Raw genomic sequence first — 18,209 nt, forward strand, 5'->3', positions numbered from 1 at the left:
TTAGTCAGTTGAAGGAATGAAAAAGAGATCATGAAAAGATTGCTAAGAGATCATGAAATATTCATAAACTAATTAATATTTATTTTAAGATCAATGTGGAGATGATGGGTTAGGTTTGGTTTTGCTACCCCGTACAAGAAATAAAGTGGGGTGAAGCCCTTCTACCTTTTAATCCTCAGACAAGGTGGGGCTATGCAAGGCAGAAAGACAATCTTAACATACTGCCATTCAGCAAACAACTAAATCCATGCATTCAGATTAAAAAAAAAACCTCCTTTTTGAAGGAGATTCAAAGAAGCATTTCAAATAAAATAGTTTTCAATTATGTGCTTTTTGAAAGACAGAAATAATAAATGCAGTTAGCATTTTTACTGAAAGCGATTCAAAATGCTAATCTGTCGAGTGACAAGACTACTAATTACCCAATTCTTTAAATAGGATTTGTCTAGTTCAAGATCATCCCCCTCCCCAGGTTAAAGAGGGGTGGCCAATGGCTGTGCTTTCATTGGACCTCTGCTCCCTCCAGCCTCCCCCCTCGCCAAGTTTGTCACTACTATTCCCAATGAAAAGGCCAACGGGTTAATGTTTCCTCATGATAAATGCTACCTCTGGCTGTCACCAGTACTTTAGCCACCGTCAAACTGTGCTTAGCAAAGATATAGATAATAGTGTTTAAAGAGAAATAAAAAAAAGCAAAAAACCCCAAATAAATCAGAACAGCAGCCTGCTTATTCCCTATCAACAGCAATGTTCCCACTGAGCCTTCCACTACCACACGTACAACCGTGAAGGCTGTATATTGAAAACAGTATAAAAGAAATCTACAGGATTATCAGTTTTTAATATACAAATGAGGATCACTAAACAAAACAAGCTGTCAGTACCTGATCCTTTAATTGTGCAATCACTCTGAAAACTATAATGGAAAGCCTTAAGTGGTAATTTCTGTAGAGAAGTTTTTTCTTGTCATTTGAGACAGAAGATTCTGTGTCAAAACTGCAACTGGGAGTTCCTACCTTCCAGTGCCACACAATGATCACCGGATAATGACCTTCATGTGTAATTACAATATGATTTTTAAAGCAGTAATGAAAACATAAACTCCCAAATATGTATCTTTATTAATACATGCTATGAAAAAATACAGGAGCACTAACAGGCAAAGGTCATAACAGAGACCCATAAACCCAGCCCAGCCCTTTTTCAAGGTGCATGTAATCACTAAAAGGGATTTCTATACCCATTTAAAAACTGACCAGCATCCACACAAAATGTTATTCCTTATAATAAAGGCATACAGAAAACGAAACCGAAAAAGGGTCTCCTGGGACGAAACAAGACACGACTAACCACGGCTGCATTGAGGAGGAACGCTCTGTCCCTGGCCCCACCACAGCCCCCCCGGTACCTCTGGAGGAAGGGAATGCGAGAGCACCGGGCTGCTGCCCGCTCATTTCTGTCCCTGCCCTCCTGTGTGACTCCTGGGTTCCTTCCAACGGACTGGGAACCCTGCCCGAAGGCTTTGTCCCATGACAAACTAAGGGACTGAGCAGACCTTTGAAGCAATGCGAGAATCCGTTCAGGAACAAGACACTATCAATCAAGCAGCTACTAGTACGCCAGGGCCATCCACCAGATCAGCAGAGCAAAGCTTACACAAGGGTAGAAGAGGGGAAGGTTTCTTCCTGCAGCAACTCAAAGCAGCAGCATCCCTCTTTCTTCCTCTCGTTCCACAGGAACGCCTAGGTGAACTTTTGAGGCAGATAATCTGCCCTTTGAGCTTTAGGTATGCAAGTTACCTCTAAACCAGAGCTAGCATAACTAAATCCATGCAATGCTAAGCTAAGGTACCCAGCCAGACTTGCCAGCGGAGGCTCACCACCTCACCCACCAAAGCTGGCACACGCTCCAGAAGGCAGCAGAGCTTGCTCTTATCTGCCCCTGAAATACCACTTAGGCACATTCTAAACCATCTTGCTCTGATGCTTGCTTGTCCCAATCAGAAAGGCTAAGAAAGCAAGCTCCTTTGAAAGTTATTGAACTGCAGAAGTGAATTAAAACTGATAGTTTTGCTTTAAGCAAGCAATATCACCATTGCTACAAAAGCAAATAAAAATTACCATTGCCAATTTACTCTACAGAAGTTTATATTTCACCAAATTGCAAATTTTACCCCATCACAGTTTAGATTAGAGAACACAACAAAAAGTAAACTAAAAACATACTCCAGGGCGAAATACTACAGGGAACTGAAAAGCTGAATTTGCCCCATGCCATTGGAATGAATCCACAGTACTTGTGACCAAGTCCTACTCTCAAGTGTTTTGTAAAAAAAAGTAGTTCATCCAATTTCTTGTAGGTAACTAGCCATATGAAGACAGACCAACACACGTAACCAACACTAAACAGCAATTTTAATGGCAGTGTCCATCTAAGAAACAGAAGAGCAAATAGGTGCCATTGCTGAACAGCATCTCTTTTACCAGAGGCAGCAAGTCCAAGCTTTTTTCTTATTTCTTTATATTTTCAGAAATATATCTATATGGCCCTACCACTGTTGTGGGAAAATATTCCTCAAATTAAAATAAATAAATAAATAAATAAAAGCATCAAACCAGAAAAATGAATGGTCATAACAAGTTGACAAAAGTTTTGGAGATCAGGCAGATCAGGCGTCTAAGAAGCTCCAAAGCAAAGGATGTCATACTAGTACAACTATGCTAAAGGAATTTTTTAACTTGAGCAATTCTGCTAACTTCAACTGTGGCATGGAGATGTGCTCTTTCCGTGTCAGAACATTTAAGATTTAATAGTTTAAATCCAAGACCTCAGGTGTAAAAATGGGTGCAGGTACCAGCACAAACTAGGATGTTCTTTATACATAACTGCACTGTGCAAGTGGATGAGACATTCTCTGCTAGCTTCGCTTCCTAAATAGTCCCAAAGTGCAGCCTCAAGTACGGCATATAACAGCTATAATCTTAGACCTGGTATGGAATAATTTACATGAATTATAGGAAGTATAACCTGCATTTCCCATTCCCCAGACAACTGCCCTAACAGCTAGGCTTCAAAACCACGCTCCTCCCTTCTCTCATTCAATAAATCTTTTTTGCAGAATAGCACAGCATCAAGACTGTCCCCTGAGTTGGGACTATAGATGTGAATCTTAACAGGTACAAAGGACATTCTGCATCTCTCTCCAGAAACCAGGAGCTGTGCTTGGACATTGCAGCTTCTAACCCTTAGGTATGCTCAGGTTTTTTGCTGAATCTTACCCCTAATGAATAACCACTAAGAAAAAACATGAAGACTTCCACAATCCAGTCAAGTCAGACAGCCATGTTTGTAGCAAGAAGACAAGCAGGCAGAAGGTCAAACAGCTTCAGCACTCTCCGTGTCTTTTTTCACTGTCACTCCCTAAAGATAACTTAATTCCCATATTCTGACAGACCACCTGGAACAAAAGCTGGAATATACCCAGATGCATTCTGCAAAAGTTTAAGGAAGCCTTAATTGTCAGCGCGCACTATACAAGTCACACGCTACAGAACAGAAACCCATCCACAATGTTATCCAGCCATAATTTCATTTTAGGTAGCTCCTTAGAACACTGCAGATGCAAGCTCTCCCTTTTGAACTATCTAAAATGCTTCAAAATTAAAGAAGAATGCATGTCATACAATGTAAATGAAACTCCAAGCAATATTCAAATCTATTCAGCAGAAATAGCGAAGTTGCTTTCCCTTTCTGTGCATCTGTATTTTCAGACTCATAAATCTTAAAAACATGCTGCCACCAATTGGACTCCAAAAACGTTGTGAGCCAATTAGGTATCCACTTTTGAAAATAAACATAAAGTAAAAGTATTTTAATCGCTTTTACATATTTTGTTTTAAATTTAAACGAGGCATCGACTTTGTGGCAATGGCTTTAAGTCTATATTCTAAATTAAATTAATATTTCACTGACCAACATTAAAGTATACATTTATTAACATTCTAGAAAAGTAACGAAGCTTCCAGAGGCTTGCTATAATTTGCTGTCTGCAATCTCTGGGACTATTGGTTTTGTTTACTAACTGCTTATTCCCAATTTTCAACTTCAAAAAACCTAATAAAATTGAGAGGAAAAACGGATGAACCGGCTTATTTCAGTATGACCATTTTAGCTTCTGCAAAGGCAAAACCATATAAATGATAATAAAGTGAAACAGAGCTAAGCATTTTGAAAGAGAATAGTGGTGACTCATGAAACAATATTCAATCTAGTAGTTCGTCTGCCTTCTATGTTACCTAGTGTGTTGAAATTGGTTTGGAAATTGGCTGACGAGGAACTAAGTACATTTTCTAAATACTCCACCACAAAGTAAACATAATGCATGACAATACAGAGCAAACTCATTTAGTTTGTTTCATGAAAAACCCTAGTATTTCCCCAGCAGTTAAATGAGCATTCAAAAAGATCCTAATTTTAGCCTGCTTCCAAGGACGTCCAGCTGATGCAAACATACTCTGCATTTGTGTCATCTCATTCCCGACTCTGAGAATTGCTGTTCAGTACGACAGAGGTTAAAACAAACAAACAAGTCAGACCTGGAAAGTTTTCATGGAAGTAAGAAGCCAGCTAAAGGAGAGATTTTATGCATGTCTGACTAAATGAAGTTACAGCGTGAGCTCCCACCTCAACAGACATGAGATGATCCATAGACCTCAAGACACAACCCCCTAGAAAACCTGACGACTTGAGTTCTACTGCTTAAGGCAATGCTTGTTTCAAAATTACATGCATCTCCATCAAACTGAAATGCAATCATGTCAACACAGGACGTCTCTCCCTGCTGAAGTAAATTGTCTGTTTGCTCCCATACTTTAGCAAAAACCCTTCGTTCTATCCAATCCCTAACCCAACCTTTGAGAATAAAACAGAATTATGTCAATGCACCAGTAAAAAGTAAAATTACATTTTAATATTAAATAGATGGAATCTTGGATACACATTAAATCTGTGCCAAGGTCAAGAGGAAGAATCAGATTATATGCCTTCAAGTCTCATTTTAAACATAAAATTATTTCCATCTTCTCTCTTCAGCAATCAATACCCAAACAAAGGTAACTAATATTGTTGAGCATTAAATGTAAAGCACTTAAAAGGCTATGGAAGAATAAATCAAAATCTAAAGGTGGTATAAAAACAAATCATGCATTGTTTGTACAATTTGCAAAAAGAGGAAGCAAAGATAGACCCAACTAACCTGAGTAACATTTGTTTGCTGTTCCAAAAATAAATGACAGCTACATATGCCTACACTTAGGACTCATTTCAGACACCAAAAAGTGTTATCAAGGATATATCACAAGTAAAATAAAATAAAAAAAGTGGGTAAAAGTATTTCTACAGCCATCATTTAAGTTTCCAATTTTGGAAGCATTACAGCAATCAACACATAACAGTCCCTCAAAGGGGGGGGGGGGGGGGGGGGCGGGCGGAATATGCCTCAACACACTCCCTCTTAAAGATGCCAGTAAATGGCCATCATCAAATACCTTCTTTAGAATGTCATTAACAAAACTACCTAATGCAAAATCCATTTCCAAGTGACAAGAGGTCAACATTTTAAGTAACAGTGAAAGGAGCTTTAAGACACTAACTTTTGGTAATGCCAACTTGCTTTAAATACCTAAGCTTTGAAGCACAGAGCAGACAAACAGAATCAGTATAATTTTCCTAGGTTTTGCTGGGGTCTTCCTAGGTCTTCTACATCTTTCAGACCTAAACATGCCAAAGTAACTCTATATGACGGTAATAAAAACCATCAGAATTCAGCTACCCTTTCAGTATATATCTGAAACATTCAGTATTCGTGCCACTCTGTTCATATTAATTCTTCACACACTTTATGCTTTTACACCCTTGTCTCTGTCTTTGAGGTCTGTTCCTACCTGTTGTTTCCTCCCACTCTCATGCTTTGTGGTATAGAAAATGAACCCTCATAAACTACCCCGAATTCCCTACAATTTTGGCAGAAAAAGCAAGTTTTGAGAGTGACAACTGCATTCTCAGAACAAACAGCTATCGACAAGGAATGGCGTTGCTCTCTGCAAGAAATCCAGCCACCACTTTAGTTATATTTGGAAGGGATACATCATGCCATAAAGACTTTCCGTAACAATGGCCGGTGATAAAAATTGTAACTCTAAAGCAATCAAAACCTATGCCAGTCCATTCCCTTCTGCCCCAACAAATCTTACATTCTTCTGCCAGCTAGCAGAATCCTATATTGGTAAATACACACAAGACAGAGAAGACTGCACAAAGAATCACCTAGCGGAGCAGGGCTGAATTAAAACAAAACCAGACACATGACTACAGAAAATTAAAAAAGAAGAAATAAAACTGCTACACTGAGAAAAGTATTTTCATGTATAGAGAAATATTTGTGACCAACTAGTATCTGAATTATCTTCATGATTAAGAACTAAACTGAAGCCTAGTGGAAGAAAGAATTATAACTGATTATACCATATTTGAAGAATACTCTAAAACTCAGATTTATTAGAAAACATTCATGTGATTAAACAAACGTGCAGGTTTATTGCACAAATCAGTATGCAACACCCTCACAATTTCATTTGGGATATAAGAACATTATTCAAAGTGTTATTAGCTTCAGCTACTGTTAAAAAATTCACATGTAGGAAGAATATTTTCTCCTTTCCATTATGTGATGATTATTTTTAGGTACACATGACTATGCTTATAATCTCTATCCTACATTTTTAAAAAGCAGAATATATACATAACAAACATTTCATATAATACAAAGCCACTCTGTCCATATATTTTTATTATTACCAACAATAATTTCAAGATTAATTTTACTCCATGTTTCTCAGTGGTATTTGCTGCTAAGCATTTAGTTGTTAGAGATCACCAGAATCTAATAATAAGAGCAAAACATTCAACCAAACCTAAAAAATACCCAGATCATGGTTTAACTGGCCTTGGATAGTGACTGTATCATCACATTCATTATTATCAAATCATAGTTAATGATTTATTTAATCACTTATTAAGAACCAACAATGGTTTTTATGTCTATAAAATATATTTGACACATTTTACTGTGATAAAAATGTTACTGTTTTTCAGAATGAGCTAAAAAAAAAATTTCAGAAGCTTCTGATTTGAGTTACAACATAGATTTCCAAAAAAGGGGATCTTAAAGCTTTGAAGTTACACACACATATTAAATGAGTCTGAGAATTAACTCTGTATCATAGCTAGAAAAGTAGATACACTATCAATTCAGAATATAAAAAACAGTTACAAAAATGTTGCTTAGAATCAAAAATCCTATTTAAAAATATAGAGACTATGGAACTGAAGACATTGAATGTGTGCTTATCTGCAGTACTAAAAACAAAAATGTGTGCTTTAGAAAGTATTTCTAATACTAAAAATCTGATGCTGTAAAAGCATAGGAGAGTAGCTGGGAACAAAAGAAAAGCTCTAAGTATTATAACCTCTCCCATGCCTAAAATTAACTACGCTGACAACAAATAGAATCCACCTCCAGAGCAGATATCATTTGTATCAAACTTTTCTTAAAGTCCAGTTAAGTAATCATCATGCATTTAATGTATTTAATATAAACTTGCATTATGTCTTAAAATGCATGAGCTTTACAGAGGAAGTTCTGGATAGCAGTATATGACTTAAGACTAAGGTAAAATAAGAACATACATAAAAGTTGAATAGGAAAATAAGTTATTTGTTAGTGATAAAACAGCAAACACTCATGCATCTAAAACAACCTTTTTTTTTTAAAGGTCAAAAATGAACATAGCAGAAAAATAGATGCATCAGTTGAAGGTATTACACTTTTTCTTGGAAAGATTTCATCCATGCACAGCTTTGTAAGACTATGAAGTTCTAACTGTGTACTGGAAAAGGTAACTTAAAAATAGTATCAATTCCACTCGTGGACTTAAGATCAACTCGGCTATGTGTTAACTGAATTACATTTTTTTAATCTCAACATAAATTAATCAAGCCTGGATACAATTTGGATTAAAAGCACCCAAGACCTTAAAGGTAGATATTGAAAAAGGAATGTCCCTCACAAGAGAAGGAACAGGAGATGCTTGGTTCTGTGGCTATGAATATCTGAAGCTGAAAGTTTCAGACAATTGGAATATAAAGGTGTGAAACTGAAGCAAGTTACAAGGAATTAAGAAAGGATGTGGCCTATAATGTACGAGAGATTCAATGGCATCTGTGAACACACACATTTTTAACCTTGCATCAGATGCTCCTTTTACACTGAGGTACAAGCTAAGGAATCTTGAATTTACTTCACAGCATGAGCATATATAAGCAGTGATGACACTGTAGACAATACACTATAAATTAACATATGTGGCACATCCAACAGCCTAAGAACTTTATCAGTTGATAGAGATTAGTAGCCAAGAAAAATCCTAAGGAAATCATTTGTGGATTACACTAAGAATTTTAGCAATTAACGCAAACAGGAGTTATAAATCAATTGGTCAAAAGAATTCCTATATTAGATATTCTTTATTGTAATCTCATGAACGGCTTTGCATTGTTTTGTACAATGTAACTTGAGAGGAGATGAAGGAAAAATCTTTCACAGGCTTAGTTATTAAATGGTGAATCTGTTTGTAGCCAAGGACAACCTAGTAAGTCTAGTTCAAATTAGCATAGCTTTTTTCATCCCTCAGTAATGGTATCAACAGAAGTTATAGCAAATTATAAAGTATGCTGCTACCTATACTCAGCTTTCAGATTTGAGTCGTCTAATCCTTGGAAATTAAATGCAAAGTAAAAAAAAAAAAAAAAAAAAAAATGTTCTTGCTCACCATAAAAGAACTTTTTAATAAGCTTAATTGGCACCATCACTTTTCCTCATTAGAATGGGACAATTTTTTTCCAGTATTACAAAATGAACAGAATATGATAGCATCTAATATAGTTTATTCATCTCTTGCCAAATGTTTCCAGTACAGAAGCTGAAAAATGTAATGATTTTAATTAATCTGATGTTTTTAAGTGATGAGCATTGACTCTTCTCATTGAAGCCAATAGAAGTTACAAAGCTGGACAGCTTTGAACAAAAGGACGATTCCCATACTTACAGTCAAATTTTGGTAAGTAACTCTAAGCTTCCTACATTTGAAACCAATGGTCTTTGGGAATAAGCATCTCTCTAGTGACAGCACATCTACAATTCCAAAACTTAAATCCTTCTAAACTGATTCCCACAATGAATAGACTTTACTTTGGTTTTATATAGTGCTGGGGGAGCACATGGTGCTAAGCAATAACAAAATGTGCCCATCCCCTACTACAATTTCTACCCCAAAGAGCTGAAAGGGCACAAGCTGTAAAGCACAGGAAATGCAAAACACAACACAACACAGACAGAATGACAAGTGGTTGTTATTACTGAAATGCGTTACAAAATAAGTGGATTTTTAGGAGCTTTTTGAAGGAGGATAGTGAAGGATCTTTACGTACGTTAATTGGGAGGCTGTTCCATGTGTAGGAGGCAGCGTGGAAAAAGACACAAAGTTGGGAGTGAGCAAAAGAGACAAAAGGGGAATTAAGAGCGATGCTTGGGAGGTGCTGACAGTAAAAGAAATGAGGACCAAGGTTAAGCCAGAACCAAGAGTGACTTGAACATGGCTAACTTTATGCAAGGGAGGAAAAAGAATTCCTGGCAAAGGCTTAAGAAGCAAGGAAACATGGGCAATTATACAGGAAAGGAGAAATGATTTGTGTAGCATGTCCCATAGAAAAAAAAAAGGAAGAGAGTTAGGAAGTGGGAGACCAGTTCACATCAAATAACTAGTGTAACAAACATTTCAGTCTCAAATAATAGAAAAGAATTAACTTCACTGAGATTATGACCAATACCCAGCCAGATGTGAGGAGTGGTAAGAACATTAGACTGCAGTGATTCTTTATCTAAAGCTGTTAATTCATGTGAAAAATCACTACACAGTGTAAAAACCACATGCCCCAAACAAATTCAAATGGAAAAGGTTAGAAAAAAAGGTGTTTTAAACATGACATTCAATGTAGCTGTAAAATGTGTTTGTTGCAGTTGTTCTATAAAATGAGTAAACTCACTTGAAGCCCAAATAAATTCTGTCCATACAGGGTTTTAGCTGCTGCATTCCTATTCACCATCACTGTCACCAGTTGTGAGAAATACACAAACTCTCAGTGTACACTGAACTTTGATGAAGAAAACTTTTAAAATACAAAACTGCTACCCCATAAAAGAAATCAAATTAAGTATTTTTTAAGCATATGAAGAGGAATAAAAAACCATGACTTCACTTGCTCTGAGCCAGAAGTATCTTTTTGCATGGTCTAAGTTTACTTTCCTTCCAGACTACAATTTTGTGTAATTTACAAGTACATTTTCATTAGCTCTTGGGAGCTAAGTACAAAAAATTGAGCAATTTGTCACTAACATTAGTAATAACAACTTCTGTATTACTGAAGCCTTAAAAAATAATATTGGAATTAATATTACCACTTCCTCTCCTTGCCAGTATTTTCAAAGGAACTATAAACATATTGATTACTCTTAGTAAGTGTTTGATATCTTTTGGGTTTTAACACAAATCCAGGTCCAAGCAACTCACATCTTATCAATAGGTGTGGAGCCTGAATATTTGTATCTAAATTCAACTCGTTATGTCATTGATGTCCACCTCTACAACAGATTAAGTCAAATCATATTGTATTTTGCTGGAAACTTAAAAACAGACATCTAAGTCTCTACTCCTCTTCCACGTAGTGATAATCCATCAGTAGGCCCAATTAGCAGTGCTCACTTTTTCTTCTTATTTTCTTTCCACTCATACAGTCACAAATTCACTGTTTAGAAATAGATGATTGAATGTTGGTCACTTCTACTATATCTCAGTGAGAGGACTCAGTAGAACAGTCCCTCTCCTCTTTTTTTTTTTTTTTTTTGACTGTGTGTGTGTGTGTGAGAGTATGTGTGTAAAACTGCAGGAAAAAGAAAATACTAAATACATTTCCAAACTCTATATTAGAAGGTCTCAATTTAGTAATACTTTCTTTAACTCCAATTAAAGCTTGTAGGAAAATTCTTTTAGCTTCAAAATGAAATCTGACTTAAAAAAATTCTACATAGCCTTTTGCAGGTTTTGAAGTGTACAAAGAACAGGATGTCAGTTAGACCCTTAATTACAGAGCAAGAAATTTATGCATCTCTGCACTATATGAAGGTATGCCACACACACATCAGTTTGAACCAGCTCATATTACACTACCTCAAACACTCAGGGAAATCTGTACTTACCCACAAATCATGTTCAGCATAATCAAACAGCAGCCAAACCTTTCTGTCACTGTGAGAAAGGAAAACCTTCTGCAATGCAATCACGTTAGGGTGCTTCAACTCTCGTAAAAGCTGCAGAGAAACAGAGAAGCTCTTGTTACTTCTGTGCTTGTTAAGAAAAGCAAACACAACAACAAACAAACCAACCAGGTCTTAGCACAAATAGCAAACAAGTAATCCTAAAACAGGCCTTAGAAGAAAAGACACCACTGATTCAGCACCTTATCTTCAAAATGTCAAAATCAGGATATACACAGCCTCCGTGGCATGGGTCCCTGTTCTGTCAGCACAGCTGACCATCACTAGCTACCTTTCTCTGCCCATCCCACTCGCCCTCAGCTTCTACCTTAAAAGATGTTACTACACACAAACATAACTGTTCTGTTATCAAAGCTGAACATCAGGATCTCAGGATGCCAGAATGAAGCTTGTGCAGTTGGTCCAGTTCCTTCTGTGGAGAACACAGTTCTTGATCACCACATAATTATTTTATTACCAATACTTTCCTTTTGCATTGGATCCCTGCCTCACTTGCCTCGAAGTCCACAGAGTTGTTGTTCTCAGAACATAAGGGTGTTTTGAAAGAAGAGTTTACCAAAACCATTTTTCTAATGGTTGTTTCAATTACTATCCTGTAATCCAGAAATAAATCCAAGCTTATTTACTACTTGCCAGAAAGAAAACTAGGTCTTATGACTAATTAGACAGCACATTAAAGCAGGCACCACTGCTAAAGTCATCCTTCTGCCAGATTAGATCAGTCTCAGGAGGAGTTGGGAAGTGGTACTCCCAAAAATATCATTTCCATGGAATCACTTTTTTTTTTCCCTCCATACTGCAGTCACAAGAATGATTGATCTTCTGTTTTATCTGAAAATTGCTTGTATCTGCACCACTAGTATATAAATTGCCAAGAATCAATTTATAATGGAGAAATAGTAAATGGTGTAGGTTCCAAGGCACACTTGAGAGAAATTAATCTTCCCTTTTTTCACCTTACAGAAAAAGACTCAAGATATTTTTTTGTCCCCCTAAAATAAACAAGGAACAGGATTAATTCTTCATTATATTATCCTTTGGCTATACAGCTACCTGTCAAGACAAGAAATCTTCTAAAGAATATTAGAACTGCTTATATCTACTCCAGTCTTCCAGCAAATGAAATCATTTAAATGCTTTTTCTATCATGCAGGAAGTGTTTTCTTCTTTTTGTTTCTTCCTCTTCCTAACATTCCTAAGCATTTCTAGCTGTAAAGAAAGAAACTCCTCCCTAATGAACTGATCAATAGTAATGCCCAGGTATCACTTACGAGATAAAGAAAAAATTATTTTGTCATTTAGCAAATAGTAACAAGTTGCAGAATTATAAACAAAACCCTAGAGATTAAAATCATCTCTTCAACATGCATCAAGAGATGTTGCCGTATACCTTGTCTTCAGTAATACTAAAAACTATTTTCCAGTAGGGATTTGATGTGATGCCTCTGCCTTTTTTCTTTTTTTTTTTTTTTTTTTTCTTTTTTTTTAATAAAGAGTTCTTTTTATTTTAGGATAATTTTTAAACTTGAGGGAGAAAAAATAATATACCTACTATAATGGGTTTTTTTAATTGCTATTGGATTTTTCTTAAAGATACTGTTGGCAGCAATATCAAATAATTCCAAATTGTTTAAAAAAAAAAATTAAATACAGCATTCTCTCAAACTAAGTAAAAATTTGGAGTAAGAAACAGCCAAAGAGAATATAGTTCCGTATCAAATGCTAGCATATAATAAATAAGTTAAAAGAAATATTATGTAGAGCGTAAGAATACAAAGAATGCCTAAAGTGTTGTGCATTAACAGAAAGGTGCTACATGAAAACGAGACAGGAATGGGTATATTCTGCAGCTCTCAAACACCTCTGCTCACACCAGTCCACACAGAGAAATTGTACATAGCAGTGGCCACCGTCTATCAGAACACTCCGATTAATAAATGAAACCTGAAACCTCTCCTCTTCACACAAGTCATGAAAAAGGATACTTCCATATTAAAAAAAGTGGTAAATTTCTTATCCAAAACAACAATAACAAACACTCATTTACAATGAGTAAATTATTTCTAAGGCATCGTTCTCCTCTTTTGATTCAACTTAGATGACACAACAAGCAGCCTTATGCAAATCCAGCATTTTTCACATGACAGAATCAAACTGTTAGTGGCATGATCTTGAACACTGATTTTTGTAAAAAACACGAGACCATGAGGAAGAAATCATTAAGTTAGTATTATACTACATGTGTTGAGTTTCTAACAGAGAATGTCTGTATCTGCCCTGAAGCTGAAGAATAGAGTAGCGTAAGGCCAACAAACAGTCTCTGCAAAAAAGTTCTGACACTGTATTTTTCAGCTACTGGATGACTGGTTATAGTTGCAGCCATAGATGGCAAGAGCTCCCACCAAACTAACAAAGTCTTTTTACGCAGGTTACAGATGTACTCTCTACCCACCTGCTTCTCAAGTCTGCTCTGTTCAGAAAAACTAGAAATATTTCTAAACTATATTGTAAATGAACATATTAAAAGCAATAAGGTTATTTTTAAAGTTGCAGTCTAGAAGATGCTAAGATGTTCCCAATACCTTAATCATAGTGGCTACAGCAGCCTTATAAATAACAATATATTTTTTTCTCTCAAGAGGAACAGTTACAAAACAAAACATTTGAGAGACATGAATGCTTACCAAAACACATCTTCTCTAATAGTTATATTTAAGAGGATATTCATAATTTATACGTAGCATTTATGGACTTGATCCCCTGACCTAAACTCATTCTGTAGTTATTTAGACACCGACCAATATTAAAAACTAGGCTGAAAACTTGTCAAATCATCTTATTCCATCTAATGGTGTGTTGCAGAAAATACTGATAAGTTATTATTCAGAATACTCAAATAAGCTTTTATGTTATGGATTCTGTACTCCAACAGATGAACAAATTTGTTAATTAAGGAGAAAGACAACTCAAATTTTATGTTACTCTCATCTGCCTATCTTCAGTGAATGCTTTAGCACCTACCACGGATAGTAATTTTGGAAGTGCTTTTGTAGTTTTAGCAAACAACGGACCTTTAATACCTTCCTCTTCTTCTACTGAGTCACAACCCTAACATAACAGGAGGCCATAAGAAATTTCATGTAAAACAGAAAGCTGCCAAGTGGAAAGAAGGAGTGCACATCCAAACCAGAACAGTTTTAAAGGCTTTGTTACGTTCTGGCCACGGAGAATACGGATGCCACAGCAGCCGGTGCTTCAGCAGCAGGAGCCAGACCAAGGAAACGTCGGCTCCGGAGTCCAGTGCACTGGGTCAAGAACGGGAGCTCTGCTCTACCCACGCTGGGCTTGCAACAGTGCTAGGTACCAACTCGATGAGGTCAGAAACTATAGCTTAGGGCACAGGTGGTTAGCTTGAGTCACGAACAGAAATGTTCGTCAGATCTATGTCTAAAAATAATCTCCTCTAGAGACAAACTACACCAGAAGAGAGGGTGACCGCAGGGACCGAACTGATGTTACTCACAGGTACGTGAAGAGTCGAGATGAGGGGAGTCATTCAAAAAGCACTGGAAAGATGTGATCAGAAAGGAATATAGAGCAGAACCAAATACACAGCTATCGAAATCAAGAGACAGCAAATTTGAGACAAGTGTTTCAAAGACAAGTATTGATCTAAGGTTTAGCTAAACCGAAATCAGAGACTTTGGAAATAATATTTTCTTTAAAGCAGACAGATGGAAGCCAATAATGTGAAAACATGGGGACATATTTAAAGCTACTAGCATCACGGTTGTACCAACTACCTACCCTAACGACTTTTATGTTTGACTAGAATTTTGTCAATACTTAACTTCTACACCAACCACCTAACTGTACTGTCATAAATTTTTGCCTAAATAGCTTCAAAATTATGTATTGCTATAAAGGATGACAGGGTAGCACCCAGTTCTTCAGCTAACCCTAATCTTGAAAACAAAGACCTAACTCATCTCATGTTAGATTTGCCACCGGTGCTTTTCTGCCAGCTTCTGCTATGAAGGGCTTTGGGTTCCTATTGCCTTTGTGCAGGCTGAGAATGAACCTGACTTCAAATTCTCTGAGTAACAGAGCAGAAGAACTGATTTTTAAATATATTGTCCAAACAGGAGATGTAGGGCAGAAGGAAAAAAAAAAAAAAAAAAAAAAAAAAAACACCAAACACAAAAAAAGAGAGTGTTGTAAGACTACACTTAGGTAAGACTTTAGCTTAGTATAATGGCTCACCTTCCAGTTTTGCTGTTCCATTACTCCCTTTATTAGCTGTCACATGCCACATATATCTAACAGTTAAGTCATGCACCTTTTTCTGAAATGGTTGTATGTCTGTTCATCACCATAAACACATTTCACAGATATGCATTTTAGCCATACCTAGAATCCCAAGGACAACTTCAGAGACATGGTATATCATTGTCTGCAGCTTTTCTGCACCACAGATTGCCATATAAACTTTAAACATACAAAATGGATAAATGAAACATAACACAATACTGTTCTTCTTAGGTCTTGTGCAGAAGTAAATCAGTTTGGAGACTTGGTTAATTCAAGTCTAAAGTTAGAAAGAAGAAATCAATATACTGTCCTAGTAATTGAAAGATTCCAATGTACCTGACAACATTTTATTGTAAGATAACAACCTGAACGTAAAAAGGATCTGCAACTACTAGAATTTATTACTAAGTGAACACAGCATCATATTTTAATAGTACTTTAGCTTATTGTTGCTCTAAAATTTAAGTTCCATCATACCCAACTTGCAGTAAAATGCTAATAAAAACCTGTCTCTCAGGTAAGTTACAGTACATTTCTTTCTTGGTAACAGCATACAGAGCAGTTTAGGCAGAAAGTCATTGAGAAGGACATAATTCTGAATTGTCAACATCTGTGCAACTTTGACCATCCTATACAATGGCTTTCTTGTAAACATATTAGTTTTGATTTTGTTTTTTTTTTTTAATTATTCTTCTGATCAAGAGAATTATACAAGCATTTTTGCTCATCAGTTCTTAGTTGATGCCACAGTCTCAAGTTCTAAAATGCTGCATTTGGGTAGCCCAAATAGCATGCAACAGCTTGTAGGATTCCAGGCAGCTATGCACTATATGCAGAATTGCTAGTAATTTCTTCTGCTGTCTGACGAGTAAGTTTTCTCACGAGGGACACTAAGCATTTCCCCCACAAGTGAATGTCTCTTATAGCAGGGGAGGGGTGGAGAAAAAGTTATGTTGGCAACAGAATTGGTATAGAAGCTTGAAGCGGTTTTCTTTACCTACGCTCAAACACCTCCCCCTGCACACACACACACACACAGAGATGAACTCACCCTGAAAGAGGCAAAGGGTGACCAAAGGAGCAAACAATCTATCTCTCAACAGGGAAGAAAAAGCTTGCTCAATTACTGTAACTGATCAAATATTGAAAGGAAATAAGATTGATATCCACTAAAATACAAAGGCATGAGCACCGAAGATGAAAGACATAATTATGCTAAATGACAATCATGGTTCAAGAACAAACAGATACAACTGATAAGAGATAAATTTACCCTGCAAGATGGCATCTCGTGAACAGGAAGGTGCAGGAATAGCTTCTCAATAGCAGGGAAAACAGTATATCTCATTTGCAGCCTGATCGTCATTGCAAAAAAAAAAAACCAAAAACAAAACAAAACAAAAAAAAAAAACCCCAACCAAAAAACCACCAAAAGAACCCCAAACCAAAAAACCACAACAAAAAAACAACCATTACTTGATGAATTTGATGTAACAGCCACTAGATTCAGTGATGCAATGTCTATGTAGCATGTGCTTTTATAAAAGCCTTCACGAAAGATGGATTTGGTGAGGTTTTCTTGATCATCTCCAGCAGATGAAAAAGATCACGTACTGATTGACAGCCAGCTCCTACAGTAATTTGGTTTAAATTCTTTGAACTTAGTCTACAAATTGCCTATCACCATATAACGCAAGTAACTTTTACATGAAGTCAAGTAGCAACTAGGAAGTTTCTTGCTCTTTTGAGGCTTAGAAAGTTCTGCCTTTTTTCCCCCCCTCAAAGAAAAAGACAACTTCTGTGAGACAGAAGAAAAGTTACACAGTTACTAATGTAAACAACATGATCAATTATGAAGGCATTTAGCACATTTAAAAATAGTCAGACAGTACATTCCTCAAAGAAATAACTCTCGCACAGAAATAGTTTTTCACTGTAGGATGAATAATGCTTTCTAGCTACCACCTACAAAAGCAGGGTGAGGACAGACACTTTCACCTCACAGTGAAGGAAACATAAGAAAAATCAGAGAAAACAGGAAGACAAACACTACTCTCACTACTTATACTAGTAAATCTTGCAGTAGACATGTATTTGTGTCACCGATGACAAAACCCATAATCATCTTCAGAAATTTATTCTGAGGCCAATCTCATCTAAGAGGTGTTCCTATCTTTCATGTAGGTTACTCCAGTCTTTTGATCTACGCAGTTAAACTGATCTGGAACAACCTTGGTAGCTTCTTTGATGGAAATGCACTCTGTAATGCATTTAATCATTTTCAAGGTTAGAACCAAAACCTTTAACAGGCAGAGATGTGGATCACAAGAAGTCATAGGAAAGACCAAAGCACAAGCCTGATTGCTCATAAAAGCAATTGTACAGTGTAGAATTTTAAAGCTGCCTCTTGTGTGATGAATACATTCAAAGCCTCTAGGGTCACTGAAGT

The 18,209-nt window shown here is 36.5% G+C and overlaps 1 protein-coding gene across 7 annotated transcripts in view; it reads right to left on the reverse strand.

Moving 5' to 3' along the window:
* Positions 1 to 18,209, reverse strand: part of CDK19 (cyclin dependent kinase 19) — a 127,299-nt gene that overhangs the window by 66,996 nt on the left and 42,094 nt on the right. For 6 of the 7 annotated variants that reach the window (XR_003926419.2, XR_003926420.2, XM_030035983.2 and 3 more), the window contains one exon: positions 11,372 to 11,482. Coding sequence is in view for 4 of the 7 variants with exons in the window: in XM_030035983.2 (XP_029891843.1) it covers positions 11,372 to 11,482 (111 nt within the window). In the remaining 3 variants the exon portion in view is untranslated. Of the gene's footprint in view, positions 1 to 9,546; positions 9,560 to 11,371; positions 11,488 to 18,209 lie in introns of those variants that run through there. The other variant, XM_030035998.1, reaches the window with a different exon arrangement.

Source organism: Aquila chrysaetos, chromosome 2 (assembly GCF_900496995.4).
Source record: "Aquila chrysaetos chrysaetos chromosome 2, bAquChr1.4, whole genome shotgun sequence".
Taxonomy (NCBI): Eukaryota; Metazoa; Chordata; class Aves; order Accipitriformes; family Accipitridae; genus Aquila; species Aquila chrysaetos.